At 39.0% G+C, this 13,739-nt stretch overlaps 2 protein-coding genes and 1 non-coding gene across 3 annotated transcripts; 2 read left to right on the forward strand and 1 right to left on the reverse strand.

Moving 5' to 3' along the window:
* Window positions 1-1,034: 1,034 nt before the first annotated feature.
* Window positions 1,035-6,099, reverse strand: fbxl12 (F-box and leucine rich repeat protein 12). The gene is made up of 3 exons (XM_042493454.2): window positions 5,764-6,099; window positions 5,557-5,632; window positions 1,035-3,880 (listed from the first exon to the last, which is right to left on the reverse strand). The coding sequence occupies exons 1-3, from the start codon at window positions 5,862-5,864 to the stop codon at window positions 2,849-2,851; spliced, it is 1,209 nt and encodes a 402-aa protein (XP_042349388.1). The 5' UTR covers window positions 5,865-6,099; the 3' UTR covers window positions 1,035-2,848.
* Window positions 6,100-7,373: 1,274 nt separating this feature from the next.
* On the forward strand, window positions 7,374-12,133 carry aurkb (aurora kinase B). Its single transcript, XM_042493297.2, has 9 exons — window positions 7,374-7,515; window positions 8,955-8,993; window positions 9,159-9,234; window positions 9,316-9,358; window positions 9,478-9,666; window positions 10,100-10,238; window positions 10,825-10,973; window positions 11,100-11,274; window positions 11,544-12,133. The coding sequence occupies exons 1-9, from the start codon at window positions 7,510-7,512 to the stop codon at window positions 11,715-11,717; spliced, it is 990 nt and encodes a 329-aa protein (XP_042349231.1). The 5' UTR covers window positions 7,374-7,509; the 3' UTR covers window positions 11,718-12,133.
* Window positions 12,134-12,707: 574 nt separating this feature from the next.
* Window positions 12,708-12,789, forward strand: trnal-aag (transfer RNA leucine (anticodon AAG)). Its single transcript has one exon. It is a non-coding gene; the product is annotated as a tRNA-Leu (tRNA).
* Window positions 12,790-13,739: the final 950 nt, after the last annotated feature.

Raw genomic sequence — 13,739 nt, forward strand, 5'->3', positions numbered from 1 at the left:
GTTTATTACCTCCTACAGCAGGAGGACAGCAGGTCAGTCAGACTGTAAAATAATACATCTGTATGGATGTGATCTTTATTTACAGTCTGTGGTCTGAGCAGCGCCAGACATGTTTCTACTGTTTTAGGACGTTTCAAGGATTTTGAGACATTTCTACGATTGTATGACATTTTCAGGATTTTAGGACATTTCTTGGACTTTAGTATATTTCTATGATTTCAGGACATTTCTTGGATTTCAGGACATGATCTGTTCATGAATGAACACTACGAATGTAGGACTTTAGGACATTTCTAGGATTTTAGGACATTTCTAGAACTTTAGTATATTTCTGTGACTTAAGTATATTTCTATGATTTTAAGACGTTTCTAGGATTTTAGGACATTTCTGGGACTTTAGTATATTTCTATGATTTTAGGACATTTTCTTGGATTTCAGGACATTTCTATGAATGAAGGACATTTATAGGAGTTTAGGACATTTCTATGATTTTAGGACGTTTCTATGATTTCAGGTCATTTCCAGGATTTTGGGACATTTCTAGGACTTTAGTATATTTCTGACTTAAGTATATTTCTATGATTTTAGTAAGTTTTTCTAGGATTTTAGGACATTTCTATAAATGTAGGACATTTATAGGACTTTATCATGTTGCTTGGATTTAAGCACATTTCTATGATAGAAGGACATTTCTAGGACTTTAGAAAGAAAAGACACATCTGAAAATCCTAGAAATGTCCATTTCTAGGATGTTTCTATGAACTTAGGACATTTGTAGGAATACAGCACAATTCTAGGATTTTCACACGTCTCTGGGATTTTGGAACATTTCTAAGATTTTGGGACGTTTTTACGATTTTAGGAAATTTCCCCCATGTGGAAGCAGCACGATATTTAGATGTTATTAAGTTGCTTTGTGTGAGCGTGTTGATCAACCAATGTTTCACGAGAAGTCTATCACTCAAAATATAAAGATCTTTAATAATGTGTTTTTAGAGAATGATGAAAAACAAAGACCAACAATACTTAAAGATTTATTTGTTCAAAATAAGTTTATTCAAAACAAGTTCTCATTTATATTTCTAAAGGTTAAAATCGTAATGGCTGGTTCAAATGCAACACAATTCATGTCAAAGACACAAAGATCTTCATTGTTTTCCTTATTTATACAATAAACAGACAATTACCACTTATTACTTCATAATTCCTAAAAATCATATTAAAAAAACAAAAAACAGGAGAGTGCGAGTGAACTGGGACTTGATAAAGATTTATTTAAATGTGTTGTGCTGTTGCTCTTTAACACCAAAACCAAACTCCTACTTCAAAATATCCTCTGAATGCATGCGTTGAAACAGGAAACAGGTGGATCATTGTTTCAGTTTTCTTCCGTTGTAACCGACGCCTGCTCATGTCTTTACAGTCTGTGTGAAGTGATGGTAAATATTTTGTGCATTTTCCTTATGACAGAGGTTTAATGGAGCTAATTAAAAACAAGTTTTTTGTCTGATTGTGAGCATTAAATTTGGAAGTGAGACTCTGATTTACCTTGAGGACACTCAGTAAAGCAGCAGCGTTTGACGATATAATGACGTATATCATGAGATGATAAATATTTGTCTACCATCAGAGAATTTCCCAAACTCTCTGTAATGTCATAGCTCTAACTTTAACGTGAGTCTCTAAAGAGATGTTACGAATCGAAGAGCAAGATGTGATGAAGGACCTTATTTTTAGTTTGTTGGATTAGACAACGGACATTTCTGTTAAATTCCATTCAAATTGTGCTATATTACAAGATACAAGATCTATTCAAGTTTGAAAAAACAAATGCTCTGGAAATATCTCATCAAAACCAAAATGCAAACTTCAGTGTGTAGGATTAAGGGGGATTTATTGGCAGACACTGTATATATTATTATATATGTTTTCTTTAGTGTAAAATCACATGAACATAAGAATTGTAGTTTTAACTTTAGATCGAGCCGTACACCCTTTGAAATCAGAGCAATGCTTTAAAAAAAACATGGGACGAAAGCAACAAGAAACTTAAGAAATGGCCAAAGAAAGGGCAAGAAATGTGTAAAAAGTTTCAAAAAAGTTACCTGAAAATTTAAAAAAAAAAGAAAAAAATAACCTTGAAGTGCAGATTTTTTTCCTATTTATTTATTTATTTATTTTTAATATCTTATGATCCCCCACAGCGAACTTTCAGGTCATTTCTTTGTCACTTTTTAGTAATAATTTTGCTAATTTGCTAGATACGTCTTGCCAAGTTGGTCGTCATTTTTTTCCCAAAACAAACAAACAAACAAAAAAAAAACAGTTGACAAAAAAATCAAACCAATTTTCTCAAGTTTCAGAGGTTTAGTTCAAGTTCAAGTTCAGCTGAAACCCGACTTTGAAGTGAAACTGTGATTATGTTACTCATTTATGGTTTTCTGTACTTTTATTACAATGCTACACTACGTGGATTTAAGAGCAATTTCTGAAGACATTTTTTGGTTTGTTTACTTTGTTAAAAACACAAAACGCTGCACTTTGTATCACTCTAAAGTATGTGAAGTGTGTACTGTGCCGCTGCATCATCAGCAGGTAAATACAAGTATCGGATCAGGACTAAATATCAGCAGATACTCAATATCAGCTGACTCAGACCGGGATCGAGCCAAAAGTACTTGACTGGGACGTTCCTAATGAGGATCTAAAACATGATTGTAATATTTTGTACGCCTATGTGCCTAAAGACACAATGCTAAATGTTATGTCTATAACGCTACATAAAAGGACATATATCTGTGCGACAGCGAACAGTATTGATCGCGGCCTCTTGTATTACAGACCTGATTAGTCTGCATTGATCTGAACGGAGCAGTTAGTAAAAACTACGGTGCAGGACGGCAGCAGGACGGCCAGCGAGCGACGCAGACTGGGAATGGGATCGTTCATGTCTAGTGTTTTGTTCTCATCGTTACTGTTATCTTCTCCTGCAGCTTCCTCGTCGTCCTGCTCCTCACCACCGCCGGCCTCGCCCTCCACGACTGGTGGACACTGCCGAGGCAGGAAGATCACGTCCAGAAACTCCAGCCTGCGGAGCCCGCGGAACATCCTGCAGCTCCGCACCACCTGCGTCTCGTTGAGCGTGCAGGCCCACAGGCACAGACTCTTCAGGTCCTTCAGTCGGCTGGCACACAGCAAACCGGGCCCCACCTCCTTACCCCCCAGACTCAGCTCCTCCAGCCCGATCCATCCCGCCCCCAAACCCAGGGACGCCATCTGTAACTGGTAGCCTTGTCGCCCAGTGATGCCTATTTCCAGGAACTTGAGTCTCGAAAGCCCCTCCACCCCACAGCCGCCGTCCTTGGCAGCGCAGCTCCTGAGCCCGTTAGCCGACACTCGAAAGGTGTCGCGCAGCTCCAACCGGCTGAGCCTCTCCCACGATGTCAAACTCTGCAGATGCTGGTCTGTGAAAGAGGGCACATTGTTTAGGACTAACCTCTCAATACCGATCCCTGACGGAGAGCCCTGCACTTTTCCTTTCCGATCCTTTCCTTGCTGCTGAGCGCTGGATGTGGCTTCTTGGGGGCGAGCAGGTGAAATCACAGTCTGGTTGAAAAAGTCGAGAGGCAGCTCACAGCCGCACAGCTCCAGCACCTGCAGAGACGGAGGCAGGAGCTGGCAGCTGGGCAGACACCTGAGGTCTGTGTGCAGGAGGTAGAGTTTACTCAGGCGAGGGCACTTCGTGGACAAAGCTTTGAGCCAAGACTCAGAGAGGAAGGAGCCACCTCGAGCAGAAAGCAGCAAACCACGCAACCGAAGGCACCTCAGTCCACAGCCCAGGTACTGACGCAGCAGGAGCCACAGGATTCGGGACGTCACCTGAGAGGGGTGGGAGGCAGAAGAGAGACGGAGCAGTCAATAAATGTACAGGCACAACACGTGGAAGAGCATTTACTTCAACAAGAGCCAACGGCCAGACAGGGTTACCTGTGGAGCACATTTTAGAAATAAAGGCCACTCAAAGTGCTTCACAGGAAATACACCAACACAGTACAGGCACAGTATAGAGCAACGGTCCCCAACTGGTGGGTCGCGGTCCGGTCGCTGTTCTACTCTGAGTGGACCACAGGTGACTTGTGAATGTGTCTAGTTTGTAAGAAAATGAAACAGTATTTTGAAGCAAAGTGAATTTTCAACACAGAGCTTTTATTTTGAAGTCCCCTCAACTCTTGAATTATGTTTTATTTCTTTGTTTTCTAAGCCAATGTTTGTTTACATTTTGTGAAATAAAATTGAAAATGTGGTATTTTATCTAATATGTGGCCCTTGAACTAAAGGATTTCTTAATAGTCAAATTCAGGGTAAGTCTAGTTTCTCCTGGAAATTTGTTCCAGTTCTGAGAAGCAAAATAACTGAATGCTTCTTCTCTGTATTTTGTCGGGGCTAAAATGGTCTGGAAACACACACACACACTGGTGCCAGATGACCTGAGAGGCCAAGTGGGTTCATTTGATAAAAGACAGTCAGAGATGTATTTTATGTATTTGTACTTCAAGGGGAAACAGACAACTTTTCAACTTTCCCCAACTCAGCGTTTTTAAGTGGTGTTATTGTTGGTGCCGCTGTCACAAAGAAAACCAGATCGTTCTGTTTTACACAGAGCTTAGCAACTAACTACAACACAAGGCACACCATATTTTGTTTACTGCATTTACTTTGGTTGCTCCACCGTCCCCCAATTCTACTACTGGAGACTGGAGACCTACACGGATACTTTTAGCAACTCGGGAAAACAAAAGCGCTCTCCTCTTCCTGTTATGGTTGTGACAGACAGAGCTGTATGGTGAAAGCAACACTTACACAGAACCAAATGGTGTAATTATTCTATTAACATTACATGTAGCAAGCAACATTTAATTCATAAAGAATTAATTACAACAGAAAACTTTTCTATTTTTATTCTATGACACACTGCAGGCCAGCGCCGAGCCCTGAGTGTCACAGCAATGTGTTCAGTACTCTTATTTACTGTAAAGACTCTTGTATTGTACATGACAATTTCCACTTAAATGGGCCCGCAAAATCTTTTAAGAGTGAAGGGACGTTTAACTTAATTTTTAGCACACATACGTTTGTTTACTTTATCTCAAAAGTCTGAAAAAGGAGAAAGATTGATTATTTTAGCAGCAGCATTCTGAATATGCATTTTTTTTAAGACCTGAGAAATAAAGGCATGGACACCTTAATCCTCTAATTCTTCTGTGTGCAGGTTGGTAGCGTGCACGGTTTGTCATTGACCTGATGTGACTGTCAAAGCTTAACTTCATCACATCAAGTTTTAACTTGTTTTTGTTCTCAAAGACAGAGGTGAGTGTTGACTCTCAGTTATTGCTACTAGTACACGTGATTTTCACGCATTAGCAGTTTCATCAGACTGTGTAGATTTATTTATTGTAGTCATGTGGTGTGGCCATGATCCTAAATAAAATAAACACTGTTTTTAGAGACACATTACAGGAGAAAGGGTGAAGCCTCGTCTCCTCTAACATCCTCACCCCTTTCCATGCAGACAGATCCACGAGTCTCCACAGTCTCTGGTCCCTCACGAGGCGTCTCCACCTCTTACACACTCTGAAAGACACCACACAACACACAAAAACAACTTCATCAGCTCACAGCAGTCACAACAAAGGCGCAGCTGGCACTGACTTTTGTTTCACAAGACGAGCAAAATACTGTCGACAAAGTTACATTTATCTCACCTTCCGGCTCTCACGAGCTCTCGCACGCTCAAATACGACAACACGTCTATTAAAATGTTTTCGGGTATGTAGTCCAGATTACAGCCTTTAAATTCATCCATTCTCCAAACAAAAGTACTTAAAGCTTGGACACGGACTGATATCCAGACGCACACAGGTTGCGTCTACATCAGAGATCCCCAGGAAACAGCTGCCCGCTGACTGCAGGACCCACCGACCCGCACTGCGAGGGTTAAATCACACACCACCTGTGTGCTGGACACTGCGGGTCTCTTGGCTAAAAAGCAGTCTTCCTTTCTCTAAACACCTGCCAATTTTATGACAATAAGGAAGTGGTGGAGCCTAATATAAATCACCGTGATGAAACCATAATGCCACCTCACGGCCGTCAGGTGAACAGCAGGTCACTGATAATCACTCTTTATTTTTACTTTTAATATAATATGTACTATAGCTGTCCTCGTAAAGTATGTACTGTTACATGCAGTATGCACACAATCAGGACATACTGCTTCTTCATAAAACTGCAGCCTGAACTTTGACCCTCTTTCTCGTATAACTGTTACCATGGAGATAAAACAAATCGCCATTCGCCAAATTCAACAGATTAAGACTGATACAATAAAGGATGTAACCTATGTAAAGGTCGGTAAATACAATCAGAAATAATCACTTGATTATATAACAGCAAAAATATCCCATGCAGGAAAAAAATTAAAGAAAAAATAAAATAAAAATTTGAAACAAACTATTTTTGAAAAAAATAATAACAACATCGCACTCAGTTGCAAGTAAAGGATGTAACTTAGGTAAAAGTAGGTAAATATAATCAGAAAATGTTACCTTAAGAATTAAAAGCAAAAAATAGTCCATGCATTAAAATCTAAAAGAAAAAGAAAAATGAAACAAAAAAGATTTAAACAAACAAAAAAACCCCACACACTCACAAAAAAGAGCAATTTAAGATCAAAATTCAACTAATGGGTCTCATGTATTTGTGTTTCTAATAAATATTATTTGGGACTTTTTATAAGGTCATCAACATCCCATCTCCATCTTCAAGAAAAAGCTAAAAATGCAACTTCTATGATTGTATGATTAATTTACTGATCATTGATCTCTCTCCATCAATGTTGCATAAATTTTAATTATATCTTGATTGTACCTACTAATCTAATGTAACCAGGGTGCTGGGATTAGCTGTTGTGTGTCTGTTATATGCCTGTTTGTATGTTGTTATACTCAAAGGATATCTGGCCAATATCTTGTCTGTTACCACTTCATTTGTAGGACTCTAAAGCTTTAAATAGCTTCCTTGGGGCGACCCTTTCACGCATCCAGTCATTGTGAACGTGTCTACTGTATATATGCTGTATCTTATGCTGATGATGTGTGAATAAACTAAACTAAATCCCAACGACGACCAGCTGCAGATTTTGGAAGCAGTCGTGAACTTCGCATCTTCCTCAGGATTACTGTGAAACAGAGTGATACCAAGACTGACCTGTGGGCGGCAGCAACATGCTGCAAGGCATCTAGCCAGCCGGAAATCTAAAAGAAGAAGAAGACCAATCAGAGGCGTTTTCGTCTGACAGTTCTGGCCAATGGGAGCGCTCTCTGAGCGGCACACCGACCAATCAGGTTCGAGAACGGCAGCTTTTTGAAAACGTTGGCGGCCGAGAAAGTTCAAAATAGCAACACCGAGCTTTCTCTGCTAAAACGTTCATACTACAATTCTTTACTACGATGCAGGTAACTTTTGTTTTGTATTGTTTGATAGAGAAACGAGATCGAGCAACAGTTGAGTGCAAGTAACGCTTCGTGTTAGCGCAAATTATACCGCTTAAGCGGGGCACGGACTCGAGCTAACTCGGTAATGTTAGCATTGGCTTTGCTACCTTGCTTAGCTAATTTAGCATGTTTTAGGACGTTGTCCAGAATTAAACTTTAAAACATCAATACGCGGCAAATTATATACATAAGCGGGTGTTATTTAAACTTAAGTAACACGTGGAGTGGTCGGTAATTGATGCGTTACATCCAACAAGAGGCAACTGTACCAACGGCAGCGCACAGTGGCCTCAGTTATTCAACCTTTAATCGTTTTAGTAACTTTAACGTCATAAGAGAACTTAACGTTATTTACTTAACCCGCAGAAAATTTGCGGTTGATTTAAGTCTGTAACTGAGAATGTATATTTTTTTTGTTAAGGTATGGCATTTAAAAATAGTCCTTTGTTATCTTATTACAAGGTAGTGAACCAGTTCTCTACAACGACACATTTGAAGGGTTAAATATTGCCTCGTGTTACATTAGGATCATACAAAGTAGAGTTTATCACAAAAAGGTTCCTGAAAATGGGCTCTTAGAGGTATTGAATTTGATTCTGTGGTCTTTTGGGAAGCTGTAAATTATTTTGTGGTATTGCCGTCGACTGTATAATACCGTAAGATGCATATGATTTTTTTTTCCAAAAGGTTAAAATATCAGAAAAAATAAAGAAACACCACAAAGCAAACCAAAATGGCTTCTCTGGAAGATGTCAGCTGTTAATACAAGCAGCTTCTTGCACATTCAGGTGAAAGTCACAGCACGCGGGGAACCGGTTTCGGGCTCAGTGTGCAAAAAAAAAAAAAAAAATCATACAGCAATTGTTTTGACAGATATTGACATTGCCCCATCAGATGTGATTTTAGGGGGAACATTTATTTTTACATTTCATTTTCACTGGAAAAATGAAATATAAATAAATGATGATGTGATTTTGGTGGTTTGGGCACCACACAAGCATGTTCCCGTGTGTCTGGATTATGATTTGTGAGATGGGGCCTCTCAGTAGCAACACAGGTCTTCATTTGTCATGGTATGCTGTGATCTTCTCAAACAATTGCAGCTCCTACCATTTGGATGTTGCATTTGACCATACTGCAGTTTCAAAAATATTTGGATCAAGTGCACAGCCGCCACTTACTTCATTTTGAGTCATCATTCTGGTCCAATAAAGGTGATAAAGAAACTGAGCAAAGCAACTCCACCTAAAAAGGAATTCATGGGTGAAAACGTACTTCAGCATCCGTTGTCTAAAATAGCAAACAAAACTCAAAGCTAAGCGTAAGTCTGACTGACTAGCAAAAACACATAATCTCAAATGTATTGTAAGTTAATGTAAACTGTCCTTTTTCCTTTACAGAATAAGGAAAATTATGAGCCAAGAGGCTTCCAGCGACCGGTAAGATGTAATATTTGTAAAAAGATGTGTTCAAGCATCAGTTGTCCCAACTATGACAGACTGAACTATCAGAATGCATTTTTTGGCAGATATGTGTATAAAAATATTGGAAATTAGTATTAGCTTGAACAAAAACCAACCTAATTCTCTGTGTTTGAATATCAGTTCACAACCCCCACCATGGTGGCCGGCCCACAGCGTGTTCAGGTGAAGCCACGAGCAGAACAAAACACCATCACAGGTAACATTACCCTCCTCACATACAGTCAACAGTCAGACACCTCCGAAAATCAGCTTGTTTTGATTGTATTGTAATTTTCAGGTCCTGGGAGAGAGTGTGTTAGCTCATCCAGTGCAGCCTCAAAGTGAGTATATTCCTGAGTATTTTTTGAATTGTATATTTATTGCCACTTCTGGTTTTGATTATGCTTCCATATATTTAAGTGATTAACATGAGAATATTTGTATTTGTTCTTTTCATCAGGAAGATCTCCATCGATGACTTTGACATTGGTCGACCGCTAGGGAAGGGTAAATTTGGTAATGTGTACCTTGCGAGGGTGAAGAAGCTGCAGGCCATCGTGGCACTGAAGGTGCTGTTCAAGTCACAGATGGAGAAGGAGGGTGTGGAGCATCAACTGAGGAGGGAGATCGAGATTCAGGCACATCTCAAGTAAGTTAAACATTTTCATAATCTCAACAATATATTGGCCCTCCTTAACTGGGAAGTAACAACTACTTGATAGGCTCATTGCTCTGTAAATTTTCCCTCGGTACAACTTCTCAGTAATATATTTTTTCAGAATTTCAGAATTATTTGAAGGTTAAATGTTCTTTGAGCTGAATGAAAACAGAAACACACGTCTCTGTAGACCAACCAGGTGGTGCATTTTCCACAAACATTTTCTGTGTTTTTGCATTTGGTTTCAAAACAGGTGGATACCAGAAAAACATTCATTCTGTTTACTCAACTTGCTCAAATAGAAATGTTGATCTTGTGCTATTAACACACTATAAAATTATAGCGACTATAAAATTTCTTCCAGTTTGTTTTGGAAACATAGCTAAAGGCTGCCTCAAAACATAATCTGTTTTCTACTCCTCAGGCACCCCAACATCTTGCGCTTCTACAACTATTTCCACGACCGAAAGAGGGTGTTCTTGGTGCTTGAGTACGCCCCACGTGGTGAAATGTACAAGGAGCTGCAGAGATGTGGAAGATTTGATGACCAGCGTACTGCCACAGTAAGAGTTTTTGATTTGTGCTAGTGTTGTTTTAGTCAGTGAACCCAGTTTGTGAATTGTTGCAGGGCAATGCCTCCCACATGCTAGAGGACTCTTAAAGCACCAAAGTCTGACTCCGTCTCACATCTTAAGACCGTGTGAGCTTTTAGTCACACACTATAAGATCTTGCAGGGTCATGATTTGTAAGACTGCAACTAGATTTGATTTTAGATTATTTCCTATCCTGCTCCTAGTAAAAAACTTTGGTGGATCAGATACATGCCAAATTAAACACGGAAACTACAACAGCTGAAAATGTTTACATCATTGAACTTCAGTTTTTGCATGAGCCAAAACTAAAAACTTCTGATACTGAACATATCTTAACTTACTATCTTGTCAATATGAGAGAAGACGTTAAAACAGCTCAGACTGAGTTTTCTGACCACCTTACACCAAACAACTGAGATGGCAGGCGCGCTCTACAACTCTACCACACTCTCATTATTTTATATCGACACTGACAATTTGTCTGCGACAGTTAAACTGCTTGTAAAGTGATTTGATGAGGCAGGCATAATATGTGAGACCTCTTTACATTTCCAGTATATGGAGGAGATATCTGATGCACTGATGTATTGCCACGAGAAGAAAGTGATTCATCGAGACATCAAGCCGGAGAATCTGCTTCTCGGCTATCGTGGAGAACTGAAAATTGCCGATTTCGGTTGGTCCGTCCATGCACCCTCTCTGAGGTGAGGACCCACAGTGTCATTGAGGTTTCACAACGCACCGCTGTGTTCTGTCAGAATCTGCTCACAGCATCACATCACATAGATCTGCTTTCCCAAGCTTACCTCTTTGTTTTTAAACCCATCCAGACGTCGTACCATGTGCGGGACGCTGGACTACCTCCCTCCAGAGATGATTGAGGGCCACACCCACAGTGAGAAAGTGGACCTGTGGTGCATCGGGGTCCTCTGCTATGAATGCTTGGTGGGTAACCCACCTTTTGAGACTGCAAGCCATTCGGAAACATACAAAAGAATTATGAAGGTTAGTATTTGGTGTCTCATATACTCAGTCTGACAAATGTGTATATGATGTGAAAGCTTTTCCAAATGAACGTTTGAGAAAACCATCTGACACAAGTCATTATCTTTTTACATTTTGAGTTACAAATAAATATTTTAATCCGCAAACCTCATAGCTAACTGTCAGTCTGTCTCTCATTTGAAATCCTAATAATTTAAATATTTTCGACTGCACCATTCATTGTTCGGATTTCATCAATCAATCAATAAACACCATCTTACTGTTTGCAGGTGGATTTGAAGTTTCCTAAAAACATCTCAGACGGTGCACGAGACCTGATTGCCAAGCTGCTCCGCCACAACCCTATTGATCGTCTCTCACTACAGAGCGTCATCGACCATCCATGGGTGCGCACTAACTCCCGCCGAGTCCTGCCCCCCATCTGCTCCGGCAAGAAACCCTGAGCCCACCTGGCCGCCCACTTTGTTTTATCTCCCTCACAAGAGACTCGGGCCACGAGCGCGCTTCGGTTTCACTGCCACAGGCTTCAAACTGCCATTATTCTGGCACATTTTATGATGGGTTTAAATCTATACCTCCTTTTTATATTGTACAGTGTGCTGTCATTATCTATGTCTAGTATGTTCCCTAAGGGTGTTTTGTTTTTATTGTCATTCTGTCTCTGAAACTTTTTTTAAAATGGACACTGCTCTGTTTTGCATTTCTGTATCTGAAGGTGTTGACACCAAAGTACTATTGTTATAGAATGATTAAAGGTGACTATATTCTCAAATAGTTTAAGATGATGTGTTTGGGGTGGAAAGCATGTTTTATTTTCCCACAAGCTATACTTTACATTTCTAATAAATATTATAAAGGACTTTGTGGACTTTTAACGAACTATTGATGTGATGTAAATGTTCTTGCCACCTTGAAAACCCAGTAGCAGTACTGAATATTTGGAAAAGCTATCAGATACACTCAGTTTTATGAAGTACTCCTAGCTGAAACTACTGCAATCTAACATAATGGTACCTACAAAAAGTCTTACCCTTACTTAAGGTCACATATTGTCCAGTTCTTATTGAAGCTGTCCTCTAAAAGTTTTGTTTCGGCTAAGTTTTGAGGTGTTTTAATATTGTACCCACCCTCACATCAATGATGGTAGACTAAATATAAAGTTACATCAAAGCTGACTTTTCATGAAAGTAGGATTTATTTGTAGCCTGTATTTTGAATATGGCGTGTGTAACAAAAGGTGTTTAGTTTTGACACAAGTGATAACAAATTGGAACTAGGTGTATATTCTTAAGCATGACCTAGTTAGTGAAAATATTATTCATTATAATTACTTTATCGGCCGAACATTATCAAAATTTCAATACAAAAAGAAAAATCGTTTTTCAAAATATCTGTCAGTTTCATAAAATCACGTGACCCCCACGGTAACACACGGTAGCGTGGCCGAGCGGTCTAAGGCGCTGGATTAAGGCTCCAGTCTCTTCGGGGGCGTGGGTTCGAATCCCACCGCTGCCAGTACTTTTGAATTCGCGTTTACTATGTATGCTGATAGCTTGTGTTGTTAATTCTGCCGAGGTTGTACGATAGACGTGACTACTGTTAGAAATTTGGCACGGTCGTTAAAGTTGCTGTCAGCGTCTGGGACAATGGAAAGGTTAGTAAAGGTAACTAATTTGTTTTGGAACAGTATCAGCGCTTTCACTTTGGCTGATATCAGACAGATCTGTCATGGACTTACAGTCAACTTGAAAGAGTGGGCGAAATTAAAGGTCTGAAAGCAAAGCCAGATTTCTGTTGCTTGTTCATTGAAAACACAAGTAACAACGAGTAGTTGGATATAACGTCAATGAAGCGTGGATGTTTCTTGTTGCATTTAAATCGCTTGAGGTCGTTGAAATAACACAACGTTACAGTATGTCCCATTTAACGTGTATGGAGGACAAAAAGTGACTTGAGTATTATTACATAAATGTATGAAAAAATACAAGAATAAAAATATTCAAAAATAAACTAAAATTTTCATTTATGAATGGATAATTATTTCTACATTTTTACACACCCACATCTGTTTTTCTATGTCTGTATGTCTAAAACATTATTGGTCACTTAGACAAGCCAGACATAGACAAAAGCTTCCTGGTGAAATGCGCTGTAATAATAATAATAATTATTATTATTGTTATTATTATTAATTATTATTATTACAAATACATTTTACAAATTCAGTTTCAACATTGCATATTTTTTAAATTTTATTTTAATTTATAAAAATAAATATTATTTAATTTTATTTATTTAACAATAATTTGTTTACGTATTAACTTTTTTCGATAATTTTTTATTGATTTATACTTATATTTGATACTAAGTGATTTTTCCGTCATCCATTATATTAGGGTGGACAAAGTATCACCATAACAAACACATCTCTTAAAACGTTTCCGTAAGATGGACTGTTACCGTTG

This window comes from Plectropomus leopardus, chromosome 8 (genome assembly GCF_026936395.1).
Source record: "Plectropomus leopardus strain MGB_pleo_1.0 chromosome 8, ASM2693639v1, whole genome shotgun sequence".
Taxonomy (NCBI): domain Eukaryota; kingdom Metazoa; phylum Chordata; class Actinopteri; order Perciformes; family Serranidae; genus Plectropomus; species Plectropomus leopardus.